Below are 23,276 nucleotides of genomic sequence, written 5' to 3'. Positions count from 1 at the left end.
TCTAAATATTCCCCTTGGACTGTTTTGTTAAATGAGACCATGTGGTGTAGCATGTTTTCTGGCATACTTTAATAATCCATTAATTATAATAATGTGAGTATATTTTTTGCATGTGTTCCTGCAGGAGTGAAATGTAGGATCCAAACATATTTCATGTACTTCAGACTTGAAAAAAACATTTTGGAGCCAACATGCATTTAGCAGAATTTATATATATTATTAAAAAAAGAATATTTAGCCAATACAGAAAAAGCACATTAGTATTCTTGAATTGTACCACAATATTAGAGGCAGTAATAAAAATATGTCCTGAAAGAAGTCAGACACATCCGAAATAATAGCTTTACAAATAAATTACATTCCAAAATGGTATGACCACTTTAAAACTCAAAATACAGCAAACCATGGCTTACACCGCCCTCCTGTGGTTATAAAAGAGAATGACTTGCCTGTAATACAGTGGAAGTTTGAATTTGAAAAGCAGGGATAAAGGAAACTTATAGGTTTGACCATGCCAGTCAAGCAGAAGCATTTTGTTCCTAAACAGTAAATAAAAACTAACACAAGATTTATTGTAACACTAGCTATACATGAATCTACATTTATTGATCTAGTTACCAATTTGAAAGACTTGTTCAGTATAAATGTTGATCAATTAAAAATCAATTGATTATACAACCGCACTGCAATCAATGCATAGTTTATTCTTTTGAAGTTTGTAAATCAAGAACTATATTTTTACTGAATTAATGTTTTAACAAAGAAAATAAGCATGGGTGGCATCAAAAATCAACCACTCGTTCAATCAATTGTTGTACTTGAGACCTATTTAAATTAAATTCACAAAGTTAATACAGGGGACCACTGGAGTTTAGGCTCTACCTGGATCCAACTCTTTCTGCTTAAGAATTATTGTCAATATGTGATTCTGTCATGATATGTGTCTACACACAGGTGGATAGCCTTTTGGCCTAATGTCCCTAACGATGTTAAGCCGTACTATTGATCTGATGATGTATAGTATTTTTACTTGTCCCTTCTTTTTTCTTTTAGCCACAGACTTTGCTTAAACGATGTGAGATGCACAACATACTATTTTTGTATGCCCTAAATATTCCTGCTTTTTTATGTTATGCTAATGGTATGTATTGGTTGAAAAATTTTGAAAAATAAAGAATGTCATAAAAAAAATCATGAAATGGTTAAATATACAATAAAAAAAAAGCAAACTGATAGAGTGGGCAATAAAAGACCAAGTTACGCTACAGGGGGTATTTGCTGTAATAGTTTTATTTAAAGCCAATAAATTCCACAATGAAAAGGCTAATAAGGACTCAGAACCCTGACAAAATTATGGAATTGCTACCCCTAGGGGAATGCTGTTTTACTTTACCTTAATTTTCTGTGTTGAAATGAATTTAAATTCATCCTCTTCTGAACAGTTAGGGATAATTCACTGCCGATTTGTTGTTCAATAAAGCTGTCCCATGACAAGGAATTAGGTACAGTCTGAATACACCATGCATCACAAATCAGGGTATGCCAATGAAAACAGAAATAATTCAAGAAATCCTTACCAAAATTTTGAAGATGAATAGCTCCCCTGTGACTACAGGGACCTGGGGACTTGAACTGTAATGGAGTTCCATACATGAAATCAACTCCAAGGCAGAGTGGTTGGAACTCTCTATATTCTTCCATACAAAGAAATAAAAAAACAAGTGCCTAGAACTTTTTATACACCCATGTAATGTTCAGCCACTGTTCTACCAGTTCCAGTGGGATAGATTGGAGCGGAGACACGCTTACTGTAGCAGCACATGCAGCCTCATAAGACAATAAGACGTTTTGCAGTGATTCCTCAGAAAGTGGTGCTCAAAATTTGCCATCTTCAGAATCACCTGGGCTGAAAAGGCAAAAGAGGCTACCCTCATCATCTTGGGCATCCGCCAGATATGTCATTTTCCCAAAAATAGAAAAAAAAAAGTTTTTGCATCTTAAAAACTAAGGCTGTTGAATATCATTACAAGATAAAATGACAAAGGTAGTTTAAAAGATAGTACTTGGTAAACAAAAGTTATCATTACATTTACTATATTTTTGCAACTTTGATTTTTCATATTTATTACTTTATTCTTTCCCTATCACAAAAGTAATTGGAGCCTATAACAAACTAGGACTAAGGAGAGAGAACACAAAGCCCCTGATTCATCAAGCAAAATCAGATTATCGGTCGCGCATTCGTATTAGCGATCCGGAATCGTGCGCGATCACGCTATTCAACAACCGGAAAAGCTCGCGCACGGAGCCGCGCTTATCCGACAGCTTTTTACTGGCGATCATGCATTAAAAGTCACTGTTCCCCTAAAAAATGATGAATCAGGGGCAAAGACCTATCACAAGGGCCCAATAGTCAGTGAGTTTATTGTAGTGTTTTAGATACACAGACAAAAAGAAAGGCTGGATAGGGGGAAGCTGGAAGTCATAGACTATAAATTGGGTTCTTGAGAGAGGATAGTAGGGGCATCCACAAGCTGTTCCAAAGCAGCAAGTTTCGCTTTCTTATATGTGATTTTACCCCGGAAAGATGGCAGAAGTGATCTGGTTGCTGGAGGCGTCCGCTAGGATTTCTGTCTGCATCCCACCAAGAGTTCAGCCAGGAAGGTGTGAGGCCGATCCATATAATTAGAGATCCTATGCAAGAATTAAAGTCAGGCTGACACTTTAGCTGGGGGAAAATTGGCAGCAAGAAGGGGAACATAAAAAGAGCTGGGGAGTCATGGAAAGGGGGTTGGGCTGGAAGGAGCCCATCTTCTTTAAAGCACCCATCATTGTTCATTTTATTTTTTCATAGAGATTTGATTTAACAGAATATTTTAAATAACAACACAAATAAAAAAGGCATTGGCAAAATTATGAAACCCTTAACCTAATTTGTTGCACAGCCTTTAGAGGTAAATATTGCAATCAAGCAATATTTGTATCTTGCAATAGGATTTCTGCATGTGTCAACTAGTAAATTTGTTGAAAAGACGAAAGCAAGAGGTTTGTGCTCAAAAGATGTTTTTATTGTTAATTATGTATTGATACATTTTTGAGTCATACATAATTACAATACATACATTGTTGGAAATACACCCAGTCTGGTTGTATAATCACAAGACTGGGATGTATAAACCAGACATATAAATTCTAACCATATAGGTTATGAAACCGTATTTGTCTTTAGGTGTTCCCGCCGCGTTTTGCCACGATAGGCTTCTTCAAGGGAGTAATAGCATATGGACTGTTCAGTCTGTGTGCGAGTTTAAAGAAAAACATAATAAAGTACCAAATATGACAACTTTGGTTATGTTACACGTAACAAAAGCTATCTACAGATACCACAGTTTTTTTGACCTAAAGTTAGGCCCAAAGCCGTAAACAATACATATTAATTGCATCCAATAAATAACATGATTTTCTAAATGCTAGGTACTAGTGAAACATCAATATTTTATATGAGATGTATTTATTAGTGTATATGGTGTGTTAGGTGTTTGGGTGGCATGTAAGAGATATTATTTCTCTATATCCAAGGTAATAAATCCAAAATAACTTTGAATACGTTGCTGATAAAAATATTTCAGAGTATGAAAAATTAAAAAGGTATTAGTAATCTGAAAAACAGGTAAAATGATATGCCAAATTGGCTTACTTACATTTGGGTGACCAGTACTGTTAATCACAGAAGTCACCTTAGTAGATGTAGTATATGCAGCAATGGAGGAGTACTGATAGTGATGAAAAAAGGGTAATGGTAGTAAAGGTAAAAATATATGGTAATGCTAGTATGGTAATTTTAGGTGTATATCTATACATACCTTCAAGATGTAGTTTTAAAGTACATAAATCAGATTAAAACCAATTAGGCACGGTTATAGATGGAGTCATACAATATTATTTTGGAAAGTTGAAAATACATGACAATGTTTGGTAATATTCCAGGACCTAAAAGGATTGATAGTCAAATTAGTCTTTTATGGTCAAAGTATTTTTAACTTATGAACAAGCTAAAGGAAATATATGGGAGAATGTAAAAGGATCTTAACCAGAATATTGTTGTGTAGCGTATTGTTGGTCCCCCACAAGTCCCTGTGGATGCAGGGGGAATCTAAACTTGTGTAGAGGTGTCTGTGGCATGAAAGATCTTGTGGCCAAAGTGTACAAGTGGTTGTGTGATATGTATGTAGTATTTTTAATACACTATGAGTTTACCGTGGGTGATGTGTTGGTGAATCCTATGAGATAGCGGATCGTACGCTTCACTTATTCGATGTTATCTTCTTACAGTATGTTTGCATTGCATTTTGTTCTCTGGTATCAAACCACATTCACCAACACAGGCACCAAGCCAGGCTTTGTAAATGCCTAAACAGACATAGTGAAAAGGAAAAAAATCACTGCTCTTTACTTCTTGTACTCATTCACATAGTGTTGGTGGGCAGACAATATTATTATTATTATTATTATTATTATTATTATTATTAATGATAAACTGTGCCAACATATTATACAGAGCTGTACAATAAATAGGGAGTGCAAATGACAGACATATACAATGACACAGGAGGAGGAGAGGACCCTGTCCTGCATTGTATTGGATTAAGAAACAGCACAAAAACACCAATACCATGTACAGGTTCAATCATAAAAAAGAAACATTTGACCATTGCCTTGGGAAACTCAAATTGCATTTATAAATCACCAAAATCCTCAACACTTACTGTACGTAAGTACTATACTTACTATACGTTTTGCTTTTTTTCTACCACTAAGCTCCATATTAGAGTGAAATTGACTATATGTCCCTTTGTGGGGTGCATCCATACTTGTGTTACTTTTAATAGAAGTTATTTTTGTTGTTTCCCTAAATGTCACTTATCTAATTTTCTTACAAGGTTTTGTATCATCATAAATCCTTTCTAAAGGTGCTTGTGATCTAGCATTAAATCTGTGAGGTATTATTATTATTATTATTATTATTATTATTATTAATAAACAGGATTTATATCCCAGCAGATTTAGTGTCTTCGGCTTGCTGTTCTGCCCAGGGGTCCTCCAACATAGATGGGTTATAGTAATGACTGATATGTTCTCTTCTATTTGATAAAAACCTGAAATAAACAAGTACAGCATTAGACTTTCAAGCAATATTGTGGATAATATAATTGCCAAAGTTTATGGTAAAATCCAATATATTTAATGTTCACTTTGAGCTTATTTTCCCACAATTTACTATACCCACTTTATCATTTCTTTACAGTCAATCATTTTACTTCTTTCTAGTTCTACAGCTGTAAATGTGTACAGGTATTACAGGTATATCCAAATATTTTATTTACCATTATGAATTTAGGTAATGTAATGTAAACCAATAAATAATTTTATGGTATAGCAGGCGGTATTAAAACAGGACACAAATATTTCAGGGTCAAACCTTCAAACCCATAGAAATCAGAGAGAACTGGTAGCAATGTTTTGCAGTTATCCCGTAAACTTTTTTTTTTTTTTTTTTAAAGAAACCTGCCCTGAGAGAAATATAAAGACTACCAAAGCTAATCTCTCCTTCTTCCTTCTCTGCCATGCAAGTATATTGTCCTCAATACTTTGGGTAACTGACTTGAAAAAGCATGCAAATAATTCAGAAGCCCAACAACGACAGCCTTCATATTCCATCATCTTTTATACCTTTATAAACATACAGAATGATACTTGATCTTCCAAAATCTATTACACCCCAGCTTTCTGTTTGGAGTAATGGCTCAATATCAGCTCAAAACTAAGCATTCCACAACATATCGGCATCCCAAATACATACATAGATTGCTGTACTCACAAAACAAAGCTGTTGTCTGGACTCCATGGAGCCTTACCAAACACTGTAAATAGCAAAGGGGCTCTTCAGCAATGTAGTTCTGAGGAATGTTCCTAAATAAATAGCAACTGAGCTCCCAACATCTCAGAAAAATAAAAACTTTTTACCACTACAGAAAAATATAATGGTACAACGTTCTCCATCTTTAACCCAAAATGTGCTACCCCCTTCTCCAAAGAGAAAGTACAATATATATATATAGATACATTGCCCCTGATTCATCAAGCAGAATCGGATTATCGCTCGCGCATTCGCAACAGAAAAAGCTCGCGGCCGGAGCAGCACATCTCCGTCAGCTTTACACTGGCGAGCTTGCATTAAAAGTCACTGTTCCCCTAAAAAATCATTCTTTCTAATGGCACACACATTACCCATAATTGCTTATTATTGTGAAGGCAGGAATCCGGCTGGCAGTGAGGCGAGTGTACGCGCACACTCGAGTCCGGACTGCGGTAAACCGCGATCGATGGCCGCGCGTACTTTCGCGCTTCCAGCGAGCGCGGATTTTATTGATGAATCAGGGGCATTGTTTTACTAGTAGGTGCTATTCCTTATTCAGGCACTAGAGGATGCTATGTTTACACTTCATTGTGAAAGAAAACAATTTACTTTAAATGAAACCTAACACAGCACCACCTTCTGGATGAGTTGGAAATTGTTTATAAATATACCTCCTAGTGTTAAATGACAATCATCTATAATTTATTCCATAAAAGGAATGGTTGTATTGATGTGTGTGATATGCATATAGCCACTAGAGATATATCAAATCAAGTAAGCTAGGTTCAGGTATTTTACAGTATTTCATAATTCATACCTATATGATACCTTTTCTGTAAGCACAACATTTAACAATAACATAACACAACAACATATAATCTTACCTGTGTCCTTTCATGCTCCTTCTTACTGTACACTGCTGCATGGTGCGGACTTTTCCGAAAAGTAGAAAAGTGGGGTGTTCTTGGACTTGAGCACCAACCACGGCATTGATAGAGGTCTGACTCCCATCTGTTTGGATTCCATTGTCTTGGTAAACCCCGGTAAGCATTGGGATTACACTAGTAAGTATAGGTATAGTATGGGTTTCCTTTACCCTTAGGGAGTGTTCTATTCTTGATGCACCAGGCCTGTGGCGGACACCAGACTTTTGGTGAATTGTATCTCTGAAAGGAGTTGATATTTGGGGTCCTTACTTCTGGACCTATTATTATAGCGGGAGTTTTGCACTGATACATAGCCTGTCTTACCTAAAATTGAAAAGTACATAGAAACAGAATTTTTTTTTTTTACAAACTTTGTCATTCAAACCAAACCCACTATATTTGACCTGGATAATTCTGCGATATGGCTATACAGAATATACTGTATATAGTGGACACACTTCAGGTAGGTAACAGCTTGAGTCTTGATAGTTTGTCACTATATCTATTTTAATCTATACTAGGACATGTAGCTTCTGTGTTGTATAAAAGTCATAGCCTAGTTTAATTTGTAATTCTTGTACAGGAACACATTTTCTTGGGATCTTAGAGAAGCTATAGATAAAAGACAGTGGTCAGTGTAAGATCTGTCTTTAAAATAGGTTTTGATGTATACATTAGGGATGAGCGAGAAGGCCTCTGCCAGTCTTGCGAAAATTTCCTCGAACTTCTGATGGGTCCCCAAAATCGGCTTGCCGAAACGTTGCAGAACCATCGGAACTTCGAGGAAATTACAGGATGATTCCCATGGCTGCATTCATTATTGAGCACAGCCGCGGGACTCACACTGACAGGAGGAGTACCGCGGCTGTGCTCAAGTGCCATCAGGGTTTACCTTTCCTCAGCTCAAGCGTCATCAGGGTTTACCTTTCCTCAGCCAATCAGAGAGCACCAGAGGTGATGAATGGGGAGCCTTGTCCTCATTTAACCTCTAGTGCCCGGGGATTGCACACTTACAGGAGGATTCCCGCGGCTGTGCTCATAAATGATTGCAGCCGTGAGAATGATTACAGGACCATTCCCACGGCTGCATTCATTCATGAGCACAGCCACCGGACTCCTCCTGTCAGTGCGAGTCCCTTGGCTGTGCTCATGAATAAATGCAGCGGTGGGAATCATCACAGGATGATTCCCACGGCTGCATTCATTCATGAGCACAGCCACGGGACTCCTGTGCTCTTGCATAGAGAATCTCTATCCAAGAACACATACTACAGTTCTGGTAGGAGCTGTCAGCTCTGCTCCCGATTGCTCTTGCAGGTCTCGTAAAATTTAAATTCGACGGCCAAATTCACAAGGCCGTTCACACTTACATGTTCGCCAAGCGAGAAAGGCCCGATTCACTGCGAGATCAAATTAACAAATCTAGCTTGCTCATCCCTAGTATACATACACACTTTTATATGAATATACAGCTCTGTGCTCTGCAAAAACGCCCTGATATTGGAGCTGGTTAATGATAAAATACATTTCAATGTAAATCATGTTGAAGCATTGTCAACTGCCATTGTTATCTGCAGAGGATGACAATTGCCATACACCTTATTACTGATTGGCATTTTGGTGGGATTTCACAGCAAACATCTAGCCCCCCCAAAGATAATTTACTTTTAGTACTAGTAGGTACTGCTATTAAAATTGCAACCCTTCCTGTTGGTCACAGCAAAGTTTATAGAAACTCTAAAAACATTTACCATATTTACAAAGTTAGTTATTCCAATTTCAACTCCTTATTAAAGCAAATGTTGGGCTTACAAAATGTTATGTCTTACAGAACAATAATGACACCTATTTTGTGCCCCTAGGTATAAATCTATGTACAATAAATACCATCAACCTATCATGAGCCTTGGCTCTCTTTAGATTGCTGTAACTTTGAGTAACTGTAAAATATTGTAAACATTACCTGAACATAATTTACTTGATTTCATATATCCAGTGACTATATGCATATCCCACACATATGAATAAAGGCATTTTATTTATTAGAGATTTTTGAAATTTAACATTAAGGAGTATATTTAGAAAGAATTTCCAGTTCATCCTGAAGGTGGTGCTGTGTTAATTCTCATTCACAGTAATTTATACTTCATTGAGAATAAAAACAAACACAGCGTCCCCTAGTGAATTAATTAGAAAAAACACTTACTATTAAACCATATATACATTTTACCTCTTTAACCAAAAAATCTGCCTTTTTATTGGTTCACATTATATTACCTAAATACATAATGCTAAATAAAATATTGGGAGAGAACTGTAGTTAAACAAGCAGCTGCTGAAAGAATAAAAATGATTGACTGTATACCCATTAAAGTTGTTATAACAGACTGGACTAGGAATTCTAGCACTAGGTAAACGTTAAAGAAATTGGAACTTATAATAGCCAACGTTTATGGTAATGTCCACAATATTCTATACTTTCAATCCGCAAACTCACTTATATTTAAAAATTATATGGGGAAACTGAACGCCCAAAACTGGCAGGTCTATGTTTTTTCAATGGAAGGGGGTGGGGGGGACTGGGCATCCCCAATCTGATGTTTTACAAGTCAGCAGCTCTGCTGGTACAGGTACTGGACTGGTGTAGACGAGCTGATCTTAAACAATAACCCCCTTATATGTACTCCCATGGCTGCAGACTCTGAATGCCAACAGTATCAAACATCATCCTACCATCTGTCCTACTTGCCTACCTGCCGAAGATATTTCCCCCGCAGGGATAGGTCACCAGCCCCTTCACCTTTATACCCAATTCTGGGCAACCCAACATTAGGCCCGAGGATGGCTACACAAGTGCTCTGGCCTTTGCAGCACTAGGTCCCAGGTTCGAATCTCAGCCAGGACACTATCTGTATGCAGTTTGCAGGTTCTCCCCGTGTTTTCGTGGGTTTTCTCCAGGTACTCTGGTTTCCTCCCACATTCAAAAAACATGCAGTTAGGTTACTTGGCTTCCCCCCAAAATTGACCTCAGACTGTAATAAAGACATAGGACTGTGGTGAGCCCCTTTGAGGGACAGGTAGTGACATGACTATGGACTTTGTACAGCGCTGCGTAATATGATGGGGCTATATAAATACTGTATAGTAGTAGTAGTAATGGTCTACTTTCGATTTATACAGAGAAATACACTTCTTAAATCAAAATTAATGGGTGTCAGCTTCTGACCTCACAGCACCCAACCTTCCAAATAAACATTTTCTGCGTTGATTACTAACAAGCAGTGGCTTCACCAGACAACTGACAGAATTTGAAATTATGTGCGCTAACAAAGGTATTTTTAGACACACCCTGCCTGCCCTTTATGGGTTGCTGGCCATTTCTCCCTGAAACTCCCTTGGGTCCTTCCTGAGTACTTGGGAGAACAAATTGGGAGCTTCGTTCTCACACTCACAAAAACTGCAGATGATTCAACTGGCAGATAAGAACTCTCTCCAGTAGCTATCAAGTAACATTGTACAAGATCTTGTCTAGATGCGGGACACAGGTACCATGCTACACATTTTCAGGAGCTGTCCAGTATTGTGGGATTTTTGGAGGGGAGTGAGGGAGATTGCCCAGACGTTCACGGATATTCATGTAGCAAACGGTCCGGCCTTCTTTCTACTCCACCATAAAGCCATCTCCATGAAAACGTACTGCAAATCAGTGTTGATACATTTATTAAATGGGGCTAGAGCCGGAATTCCCACTCTATAGAGGCAGACCTCCCCACTGACTATTGGTATGTGGTTTGTGGAGTGAATGTGATTATGCGCATGGAAGATCTAACAGCTGACCTAAAGGGCACGGGCAAAAAATTCTCTGTTACATGGTTTTACTGGCAAGAAGTTTTAGACACTATAGAATACAGACGCCTACCTCTTGATGCATGATTCTAAGATATTGTTGTATGACTATTTTGTAACACATTTTTACACTTAAACCAACTGCGTTTGGTTGATTTAGTTCAAAAATGCTAAATCAACACCACAAAATTCTGACAGGATACCTCATGGATTTAATGCTGTATCAAAAGCACCTTTGTGAAGGGTTTATCTAGATAAAACGCCTTATAAAGGAAACAACAAACATAACTTTCATTAAAGGTAACAGAAGTATACCTGCACAACAAGTGGGCATACAGTCATGGAAAAGCAAAGAACATAACAGTTGAAGATTTTGTTGTTTTACAAATGCAACCTGGAACAAGTTGATGGACCGTTGACATTGTTGGACCTCAGAATCTGCATATCCCCATGGCTGATTTACACAGACGGAGGTAGCCTGGATCACTGTCATAAAGCTGTAATGTGCTGGCTAGTAGTTTTTCAAGACAAAGGTCAAAAAATTTTAAACTTGTACATGTAGATTGTTTTTTTTTTTTTGTTTTTTTGTTTTTTTGCAGTTTCTGGGTCTGTATGCAAAATAAGGAATACATTCATCTGATGATTTACAAGGTTTTACAACTGGGTCCAAACATCTCATGTAGATTCTTGAGATATAACAGACTACTGCTTAGAGAGTTAATATATATTGTTAAGCAGTTCTTCTCAGCGTACCCACACTCTCTATATTAGCATGTATCCTGAATTTGAAGTTCTAGCATATCGTGACGGAATATAAAAATCATAACCAGTAGTAACCTTATTGATGCAGGAAACAATACCATAAAAATCTTTTATTTTACCTTCTTGGACTCAAATCTAAAAACAAAAAAACAAAGCAAAATACAGCAACAAAACGTAAACATCATCAAAAGAAATTGGTGATTTTTTTGGAAGCCACTGCTTTGCATGCATTGTAAGTATTCAGTTAAAAAGGTGAGGTCCACTAATCTGAGAATTTCTTGTGAATGAAGTTTCTCTAATCGTGGGTACAGCACAATAGCAACAGATTTTTTTTTTGTTTTTTGATAAATTTACTCTGAGCATAATGGTGTTTAAACATTGGTCAACCATCTGTTAATATCCACTTCCTACTGTCCACCTGCTAAAGGTTGCCTGTGGATGATCTAGATCTGACTCTTACACTAAAAGCATGCTGATCTGCAGACACGGATTCACTTGCTCAGGATTACTTTTCTTGGCGATATAAAATTGATTGTAGATCATACAGCCAAATGCGTATAGTCCTCCTAGGATGGTAACACTGCTTTGATATGGCTACTTATTCAGCCATAATTACACTGAACTATGGAGAGCAGAGTCTGGGAAGTCCTATCGATTTGTCTTCAGGATACAAGGCATATCTGCATCAGTTCAGGTCGTAAATTTTTTTCAAAATTTTAAGTCGCCATAATTTTGACACCATTATAGCAACTGGGTGTTTGCTTACACGCCTATAGCAGGATAAGGGCTATCAACCAACAGCGACTGATGTCAGTTGATTACCACTGGCAGGGTCTGAAGTGGCTGTTCAGTCCCCTTGTGATAAAATAAGTAAAAATACCCCCACAGGTGTGCATAAAAGGCACTTGACAAATGCATACATGAAGAAAAAGGGCAATGAGTTGGGAATTTTAGACCTTCTTGTTCCCGAATGAAGCATGCAATTGAGCCTATTTCAAGAAAACAGCAGTAATGAGTGTATACTCACAATCCTTCCCAGGTCAGTACAGATTTACTAAAAAAAACACTTGCTTCACATAATTGCCAACATTAGTTGACTGATATATTTCGCTGACATCTTAATACAGAACATACCAGTGCTCACTTAGTATATATATGCTAGATTTTTTTACCTAATTAACCCTTAGCTTTGTATTTTATAATTAGACTGCTTTTTCCTCCAAATCTTTTTTTTTATTTTGTTTTATTTTTTAAAGCTACCATATGTATTATTAAAGAAAGATAATGACTATTACCATGGAGTTCCTTGGTATAGGTTTGCAGTACAATTTTATTTTCATCTTTGAAGATTTACAGATCCAAAAATAAAGTTATTTTGTTCTACTGGATTTTTTCTTAGGAAGGGTTATGGGTTATGACATTTCTTCAAACCGATTCCTGGAAAAGACAACTGTATTTCTCATTAACAAGCCTTAGTACATACATTGTTGGCTGAGTCCACTAGGGAGTCCACTAGGAAGTCCTCTGGAAGACCCAGTGGTGCTTGAAAGATTGTAAACCATTTAAAAATGTTTTTTTTTTAATGAATGTGACCTAAAACATTATCTGATTTTCAAACTAGTCTAAAAGAAAATGAAGAAAACCTAACTAAACAAAACTTATTGTATTTGGTCATGCATTTATGGAGAAAAAATAAAAATAATACATCTGCCTGTGGCAAAAATGAGTGAATCAGTCACACTGAGCTTAGTCCAGTAGTAATCTCAGCTCCACTGCCCCATTTCCAACTTTAACAATGCCTGATAAACTTGTGCCCCATCCCTAATATATGCCCAGCAAGGCTCTCTACTGTTTCTGGACCTTATAACAGTCCATTGTCCACAATTCTATAGACACATCTACACAGTCTGCAGTACTTTGTTGTACTCTCATCCACCTTTACTGTCCTGCAATAAAAAGAATCAATGTACTAGGCTGTGTCCACTGATTTTAACCTCTATTGCTCTTCTATATGACATTGTGTGAGAAAAGAATATCACTATGCTACTGTTTTTAATAGGATGAACTTACCTAACTCTTTCATTCACTTGAATTGAAATGGTTGCAAATTATACACAAATCAGTAGCCCAAAGGTGTTGGTGAAACGGTTAATGGTTTTCCCCTCCCATACCCCCACTGTCATATATTGCACATTCTCCTTCTTGCTCATGCAGGGTTCTTTTTATGTCCCCCACACTCTACTTAAAATATTGCCCTCAATTATATCATTCACATTCCTCTCCTGAACACACTGCTTGCTGACATACTTTCCACATTTTTACGTATTGCACCCCATCCCATCCTACCTTCAACACTTTTTTTGCATAAACTGCCTGCTAAAATTTGTATGTGACATTGCCAGTCTTGCCTGTTCTGGATTATTCAATAAAGGCCTGATAAGGATTTGTTCACAATGATTTTCACAATGTCTGCCAACAGAAAGTATCTGTAGAAAGGTAAGATCTATTATCTAATTTTTCTTACCAAAGTATATGTGAACCGAAATACTGAATTTGTATAAATAATTCCTTTCTTGTCTTGTAAATTTTTTTCAATGATGGGAGTAAAAAGGTAAGCAGTACCTGCTGATCCTCTTAGTTTTTTTTCAGGGCAGCAATGCTATCCGCCATCTCAAAATACTGCAGAAACGTGGTCAGCCTGTGATATACCCAACCTGCTGCAATCAATGATAATAAAAGAATAAAAATAAAATTAGCTTTAAGATTAAATTCCCAATTCTACACAAACTCTCAAACTACAATCTAATGTAAATAAAAACATAGAAGTCAATAAAAATACTCTCCTAAAAATCTAAAATTATTTTCTGAATAAATGTAGAAAAATTCTGGAATATCTAATCAAAAAAGAAATTTAATCCACAAAATTACAATAAAAAAGTAAATTCCAATTCCATGTAACTGAAATATAAAAAAAAGTACAAGAGACTTGTTAAAGTTACTATGATAATGTATACAAGATACACAGGTGAGGATTACCAGAGCAAAAACAAACAAAAAGAAAAACAAAGTGGCTTGAAATCCAGCTTCTGTTTTGTCTAGCTGCAAACATTTTGCTTCTGGAGATGAACCTGTAAGCCCCAAGTTTTTGGTAAAGGACTATTTATGGTTATTGTATGTGCTTCTTTTTCTCCCATAACATACTCTAAAGTTTTCTTAACATGATGGAACATACAAAAGTGATTCTGGATTCTTGCAGTGGCATAATGCCAAGTCATGTAACCATTTTTTTTTTTATTTTATACATTACAAAAGCAAATCTTTATGGAAATTTTTATAAATGTTTTGCCCTTCAATTTGGCAGTTGGATCATTCACAGCTTCTCTGCCCGTATTTCCAAAAAAGGGTTCCTCCAAAAGTTGCAAAGGGTTCCTTTAGCAATTTGTGTTCTCAAATCACTTACCACTGACACTGACTATCTATAACAGTATTGATATCAACTTTTAGATCTCAGAGAACCCCTGCCAGTATTTATGATATGCCCAGTTCATGGTACATTAACCTGGTGGTCAATGAGATGAATGCGCCTTACATTGTTGGCTAGTGCAAAGGTTGCTACTGTTACAGAAGAAAATATCTAAGATTTCCCTTTGTTCTTGTGTATCCAAGCATCTAAATACCAGCCACAAATTGACTAGATTGGTATCAGAAAATAAAAGAAAAGAAAGGGGGCTTTTAAAGGCATATATAACAAAGTTTATTTCCATAGATAAAAGAATATATAATTTTACATTAGTGTGTTGGGCCCAAAGGATGCTAGACATGATATTGTTATTGTAGAAGACTGGATTATATTAAAGTTTAAAAAAAGAATGCAGTTGTCTGAAATCCTGACACTTTTTGTCATTCTAGGCTTCTTCAGGATATCTGGAGACATGTACAGTATATTAGATCACAAAATGATTCTCATCAGTATAATATGACATATTAAAAAAAACAATTCAATACCAACTCAGAAAAACAAAAATGATAAAATAGCATCAATAATGATAAAAATCAGTTGCATGTTGATAATAAAGCAATCAGTAATGAAGGTTTATAGCAGGATTGTTGATTTCATAATATATCTATAATTTCTATGGTATATGCCTATATTCAAATAGAAATGGTGTATGTGTAAATGTAATGCCCCTTTTCCTTCCATTCCTGTGCTCTTTTTTTTTCACCCACCCACCGACTTGAGTGGCACGCAGTGCCGGTACTGTTGTGCCAGCGCTTTAGTAAGGGGGGTGCAGGCTGTAATAGCTTAGAAGTTTGGCCTTTCTTATGGATGCAGTGGTTCCTCTGAATCCACAGTTCTCCCCGACGCTGCTGCAATGTGCACAAAGGCTCTGTAAGGGAGAACCAAGATGGTGAATCTGTGAGGAGTGGCTGTAAGGGAAAAAACACACTGCTAATACCATCAACACATGCACAGTTCCATTCGTAAGACATTAACACATTTGCCTCCTGACACAGCACAATCTTCACTAACAGACTCTCATCTGGGACCTCCTACCTGCAACTTTTGGCCCAGTTCTTGCATACCCATTTTCAGGCGAGTCCTACACTTTACTACGCATATTTAATAAATAATGTTAACCAATATACCATTGACCTTACTTTACAACTCCCATTACCCATTTCTCACTTTTATGGGAGACCTTTTCTATATCAAAGATGGACAGACATGCAAGTCTTCTCCCCCCCCCCCCCCCCCCCCCTTTATATTTACACATACACCATTTCTTTTTGTATATAAGCTGATGTAAAAAAAAAAAAAAAAAAAAAAACAATACTGCAAAAAACCCTCATTACTGTTGTTTTATTATCAATATAAAGCTGATTTATATTATTGATCCTTTGTTATGAACATGCGGAAACCTTGTTAAGAATATGATCATTTTTTTTTTGCCTTTTTTTGAGTTGTTGGTTTCAAGTTTTTGTTTTAATCATATGTCATATTGTACTAATTAGTATTATTTTGTGATCTAATCTTCTGTACACGTCTCCACATTTCTTAAAGAAACCTACAACAGCTAAAGGTATCAGGAATTCAAACGACGTGATTTTTTTATTTTTATTATAATCCAATCTTCTACAATAGCAACACTTTGTCTGGTGTCATTCTAGCCCAACACATTCATGTAGAATAACATGTACCTTTATCTATGGAGGTAAAAATTCGTTATATATTTATCTTTTATCCTTTCATACCAATCAAATCAATTTGGGGCTGGCAATTAGATGCTTGGAAACACAAGGAAATCCTAAACATATTGTTCTAACAGTAGCTATCCTTACACTAGCCAACAATGTAAGGGGCATTCATCTCAATGACCACCTGGCTACTGTACCATTAACCGAGCATATCATAAATATTGGCAGGGGTTCACTGAGACCTGAAAGGTATCTCAAGGGTTCCTCAATGGTATCTCAAGGGTTCCTTGAGAATGGTTGATCTATGCATTGCACCCCTGAAAATAAAACCAAGGCTTACTCAGCCACCTAATAGACCATTATCAATTGAGCACAAAGGTCAAACTAGTAATTGCTTTTTCTTCTAATGAATAGGTTGCTGATTCTTGGTCGAATTGACAGGGGAATCATTTTCAAATACACTCATTGGTATCAATTTCTTTAAATTCTAAATAGCAAAATTATATGAAATTAGTTAAAAGTAATAGGATTTTTACTAAATACATTGTATCAAACTTTATAGAAAAACAAAAGCAAACACTATCTCTCTTCCCTAGAGATCCTCTATGTCAAGACATCAAAAAAGCCCTATACAGAATATTTGCTTTCTTTAAAAAAATGTCCACCTAAATGATAATAGGAAGGTCCACTACATGATGTCCTGGTGGATATTGACTGCAAGTGTTATCAATAAAACAAAGAGATGGAGAAAAAAAATAAAAAAAAGAGGTATATGTAAGTGGGGATAGATTTTAAAAGTGTATATCCAGTGTTTATTTGGTCATGTCTATTGTGTAATTGCAACTCTTACGCACCTGCCTCAATGGATCGTGTTACAGCAGGCTTCCAGTGTTAGTATGACCATGTCCTTTGAAAGCAGTTTCAGGCATAATGGACAACAGGGTAATATTTGAGGTGCTTTCTAGTTTCCTGATGAGGAATGGTATTCATTCTCAGTAAGGTTTGATAGCTGGACACATGAAGAGCTATTACAACTGCCAAACTGCATCTACAGCCAATAATTGTGCGTATAGCTAACATGATACACCTGGTGAACAAATGTGTTTAAAAGGGGGTAAGCAGTCAATGAAAATCGGTCCTATAGACGGAATTTGTTGAGTGCCCAGAGCTGTAGATAAAGAAAATTTCATCATCTTGGGTCTAGAGGAAAGGATCTGGAAGAGTCTGTACTAAAAAAAAAAAAATTTGTGGGAATCACTGTCCCAAAGAGTAGGGGAGATTTATTAGAATAAACAGAGTAGTAATGCTGAGAGGGGAATAATAGAAAAACGTTAGGGAAAAAAAAATGTATAGAGAACAGGAGGACTTCCATATTGTGCACACACCAAGTGGGTAATATTAGTGCATCATCAAATTTTAATCGAATCAGGAAGTCAGGGGCTACTCAATAACTGTTAACTAGCTAGTAACTGTTGCACTAGAGTTTTGGTTATATATATATATATATATATATATATATATATATATATATATATATATAGGACTACCTATCCAGTAATTGTGTGACTGTGTATCCATGCTCTATTTGCTTTGTAATGCTACAAATCTTTGTGTAGGAAACTTCAAGTACTTATGAGAGGTGTGTTTCAGTAAAAAAATAAAAAAATAAAAAAATGAAACGTGAATTAACACATTCATGAAGAGCAGGCAGGGTGATGGCAGTAGACTCAGTGAGAAAATAAAGCTGAATTGGTGCAGTTTCCAGTGCTTTTTGTATACAATGCAGTGGATGGGAAAGATAATACCTTCAGAACACCCAACTACCTAATTTCTGCAATAGATGCTCGGAAGTGATGCATGTGCTGGAAGCATTTTATAGAATAGACAAATGTACTAGAGGTCTTGGTTTCAGGATTCTGACACCAACCACCACATGAAAGTGACCTTTAGCGTGAATATAAAGCTTGCATTTGATCATTTCAGGAAGGATATGTCATTAGACTGCAGCAATTGAATACCTACCTATTTGAGTACCTCCTGATAAATTGTACCTAGTTGTCATGCTCTCAAGTTGCATTCAAAACACACATTGTGCAAGGTGTGAAAAGTTTAGCAGTTGCCACATTTGTAAGCCCACCCTGTGCAATCACATGACATTCACTTTACAGTGCGGTAAAGAATGCAGGAAGTGGCAGTAATGATGCTTTCAAAGATCACCAGCACTAAGGTGCATTACAAAAAAATTAAATGTCAGAGCAGTGATCACCAACCTTTTCAGGCCTACAGACCACTAAATGCACAGACTCCTGACCGCACATGAGCGGGGAGCCGTGTGTCACTCAAAGGGGAAGAAACTTCCCCCAGCGTAACGTCATAATGCCAGAACCCGCCCACTCTCAGACCTGCAAAGGGAAAGCAGGCCAGGTTGTGTCCAGAGACACGACCAGCCTACCACCCTGAGCCTACAATCCTTACTAGGGACATGAACCCCGGTGGGGTCCTTCTTCTGACGCCGCTGGGGGGGCGCATCAGCCAGAGCTGTGGACCACCAAAATTTTCTCACGGACCACCAGTTGGCAACTGCTGTCATTAGGATTCTTACAAATGCCCATTTAAGACTTGACTTTCACAAGTAAGCCTGTTGGAACAGAACTATAATAGCCAGTTTTGTCCTATTTGTTTGCTTGTGCAAGCATTTTTTGCAGACATTTCATGATACCTTGACAGCAGTCCCTGGCTATCTACTAAATGACTAGAGCTCTGCCTAGCTGGGTGGATCTCATCTGTGTGTCTATAGCCCGTTTAACAATATATCACAAAAATCAAACACTGCTTCAGTAACAAGAGAAAATCTGACACAAATCTTAACACAGCAGTAGTCCTTGTAATTCTTGTTTATTTGTCTAGGCCCTTCAACAACTTTAAAAAAAATTATTTCTTTCACAGAGTCAGCGAACACAACAGGGGAAGAGGAAAAAAAAAAAAAAAAGACAGGAGTTTGTGTAATAGCGGCCTAAATTTGCCCTAAAAATACAACTTAAAAAAGTATATATTTATATAAACTTAATAGGGCATAATACAATATTTGTTCACCAACATGGTCTTTTCCTTGGATTTACCTCTAAGAGTAAGAGGTGCTCCAATATGTGGGAAGTAAAACAAAAACAAAAGTGATTGAGGGGAAAACAGTGAGAAATGTCATGTATATTCCAGCAGTTAATGACACGAGAGAAAAAAAATCTCCTTAAAAAAACTGTACACAGCCAGCTGCATTTGCATTCATGTGGGTCTCCTTGTTAGTTTCCTGAGGGGTACCACATAACTAGATACATTTCCAAACAGACCTACAATACATATAGCATTGTGAGCCCTTTGGTAGCGCAAATGGGGAAATTTTAAACACTTAACTTTGTATAATGCAGCCAAATTTTCAACCATCTTAGAATGATGGTGTTTGCCATCTCTGGAGAACCGTCACTTGCCCAAGTGACTAAAACTTGGAAAAAGAATAATGAAGGAGGAGGCAAACTCTAGATCACAGGTTACAAGTGTCCCAAACACATTCATTAAGCAGCATTTGACTATTTAAAGCCAGTCCCCATTAAATCATACTTCCCTTCTTAAAAAAAAAAAAAAAATTCATTTTCCAAGGTTCTCACCGCTGCAGCTGCCAAAGCTAGCCACATTTTGTCCTTCACTATACTGCAGAGAATCAAGGAGGGAAGTTATAGAACGGTATCAATGGAACTTAGTAAGGAACTCCCCTCCCCTGACCTCCCCTTGGATGGGCACGTGTAGGTGCTCTGTATGTCTTGTTGAATGCCTGAGGTGGGGCAACCCAAGCTTGGTTAGCTGTTGGAGCAGTTCCTGACCCCAAATCACTGTAGTTAGGTATTTTGGCCTCTTGGTAAAGATGTGAGCTGTTACTGGTCACCTCGAGTTGTCCATGTGTGGGCACTGTACCAGAGTGCATACCCAAAGGGACCCTTGTAAACCTGAGGTCTTGATCCCCCGGGAATTGCAGGGATCCTGTTCCCTGGTAACCACTTGTTTCTCCCAACTGTACTGGAAATGTTCGGCTTTTCCCTATAGGTTGAGGAGAATGTTCCCCAAGCAACTGCCCTGAGTCTCTGTCTTCTGGCCCCTCTGAGCTGTAAGTCCTGGAGGGCAGATTTTGGGTAAAGTCTGAGCTCAAACCTTGGTTCTCTCTACTACCCTTGATGGTAGCAGGCTCTACTTCCGACTGAGTGTAAAGTTGTATAAGGGAGGGTGTCACAACTGGATTTGTGTCAGGAACATGGACCTTGGAAAGAGATGGTGGAGGAGGTGGCCCAGGAGGCTCTGGTGGTCTCTTTTCTGGTGGCAGGATACAAGGTTGACAAGCAGGAGAAAGGTTACTTCCTTTGACTGCATCTTTACAAAATTGAAGATAGAGAGGAAAAAAAAAAAGACAAAATACATTTACAGATGAATCTCACATTGTTAAAATGATTCAAAAGGCTTAAAACAAAACATGTTTTTTTATAGCGAAAAAAACTATTAATTGAAAGAAGAAAAAAAGTTGGTTGGCAAAAATGCTTGAAATGTGGAAGGCTGCATGTACAGCAGAAACTTGGCTTTACAAACAATTCTGTGTTCTAGATTTCTGTACAATGGTTTTCTCTGGTATGGGATATTGGAATTTTGTTCAAGCATGCACATTGCTTTCAGAAATCTGGTTTCAGTATACAAATATTTATCATAAGTATCTGTTAAAGCGGAAGTTTATATTAAAAAAAAAATCCCATCACACTTACCTTTAATCCCGAAGTTCTGTCTGAGGTTTCTTCAAAGTAGTCCCGCGTCATCCCAATATCTTCTTTCTTCAGCCCAGTGCAGAGAAAGTGCCGCCATCTTCCTCAGTCCTCTTCTTTGCACTTCTCCCGATTTTGCACTGCGTAGATCAGGTGACGTAGATGATGGTAAAAGTGCCGATCTTACTGTGCATGCGTGGGATCGGCATTTTTTTCCTCCCATTAATGAAAAGGCTCCTCCTGTGCATGCCCAAAATCGGGCATACGCAGAAGGAGCAACCAGAGCCTCCCGGAATTCATGACGTAGGTATCCCTGGAGGCTCTGCGCTCCCATTCTGTCTTGAATGTCTTGCCGCAGCTATCAAGACAGAAAGGGGTTTTGCACTTAAAAATATCAATAGGTTTTTACTTCATATAAAAGGGTTTTCTACCCTTTCATGCAATGTAAACATTTTGAGTTATGGTCTGCTTTAAATAAACTGTACAATTGTGCATAGATCATTTGCAAATGCACAGTAAACAATTTACTTTATTATTCTGAAACATTTTCAGCTAACTGCAGAAACAATATTTCTAGATTAGAAATCCCAGAATGTAGACGGGATATGATGTATTGGTAGAATGGTAGTAATCATCTGATACGATATCACCTATCTTTAACCAAAAGGAAAAAAATACATACTTGCAGGAGCATCGATTTCTTAATGTTTAGCCTCTGCTATAATATGGAAAACGATGAGCGATTATGTAATTATAAAGGGGATTAGTTGTATTAAAAAATGATTTAAAACAAGGCTTTGGATAACTATTACTGCCCAACGCCAACTAAAACTTCTGTTTTGGATATTCTTGCTGGGAGTTTGCAGCTTTCTCAGGGTTTAGTACCTAAACTTTTTGACAATTCCGGTCCTGGTGACCGGGGATCATAATGATTAGTAATGGAATAGGAAAAAAAAAAATCTGGGCTGGAGATGTTTTATTACAAATTTCCATTACAGTGTGCAAAGATTCTTTAGCGCTCTGAAAAAGTGCTTTGCAAAGCACCAAGCAGAGAAAAGAAAACCACAAGCAAAGCTAAATGCTTTAGATCACCATGCTAAAGCCTGCCATGCATTTCAAATAAACTGTACAATCTTCTTTAATTAAGTTTAGTCCAATTACATAGTGCTAGGTCTTATTTTACAGGATATAAATTAAATAGATTTTGTAGGTAGGCCCTTGGACTGGTGAAGATCTACAGGTGCTGTGTTCTCCCCAGCTGTAGATGTGGCAACACAATAATTTAGTGTTTCTAGTTGTTTGTGTTGTAGGTGTCCAGTAACCCGAATAATGTCAGTTTTTTTTTTTTTTTTGTTTTTTTACTACTCTTTTGTTCCAGTTTTGTAATGCCTGCCAGATTAGTATGCACCATGTTTTTCTTCATCGTCTTTGTATTGCAAGCCAATTGTCTAGTGCTCTTTTATTGAGAACCAGTTTCCTCGTGTCACATGTTTGTGCGAGTGTAATCACCTTTAATAGGGTAATAATTGTAGTGGAAAAATGTAGGCTTGGTTCACATGTAAAAAACAAAAACAAAAGTGCCATTTACTGCTCCAGTGCCTACTGGAAAAAGCTAGGTCCCGATAATGGTAACAGGTGGTAACTTTCTAAGCCTTTTCAGGTTGCTGTTTTATTTTTTTTCCCCCAATTGAAACTGAATGAAAAAAATGCTTAAAAACACTTCCATATCTGTGACAAGCAGCACCAGTTCAAGTCATGACCTTGAACATTTGCATGTAGCACCTGAAAAGAGCTGCTGCTTGCCTACAACTGTCTAGAAGTAAAAAAAAAAAAAAA

At 37.3% G+C, this 23,276-nt stretch overlaps 1 protein-coding gene across 10 annotated transcripts in view; it reads right to left on the bottom strand.

The window, feature by feature from the left end:
* Window positions 1-3,046: 3,046 nt before the first annotated feature.
* The window catches only part of CDK12 (cyclin dependent kinase 12), a 41,060-nt gene continuing 20,830 nt past the window's right edge, over window positions 3,047-23,276 (bottom strand). Inside the window, exons 14-17 of one of the 10 annotated variants that reach the window (XR_011919749.1) lie at window positions 12,747-14,168; window positions 3,864-4,410; window positions 3,702-3,773; window positions 3,047-3,295 (exon numbers count right to left, since the gene is read on the bottom strand). Coding sequence is in view for 2 of the 10 variants with exons in the window: in XM_072404002.1 (XP_072260103.1) it covers window positions 20,396-21,060 (665 nt within the window). In the remaining 8 variants the exon portion in view is untranslated. Of the gene's footprint in view, window positions 4,411-11,777; window positions 14,169-19,525; window positions 21,061-23,276 lie in introns of those variants that run through there. The other 9 variants (XR_011919746.1, XR_011919745.1, XR_011919747.1 and 6 more) reach the window with 9 other exon arrangements.

This window comes from Pyxicephalus adspersus, chromosome 3 (assembly GCF_032062135.1).
Source record: "Pyxicephalus adspersus chromosome 3, UCB_Pads_2.0, whole genome shotgun sequence".
Lineage (NCBI taxonomy): Eukaryota > Metazoa > Chordata > Amphibia > Anura > Pyxicephalidae > Pyxicephalus > Pyxicephalus adspersus.
This window is presented reverse-complemented; position numbering and strand designations above follow the sequence as displayed.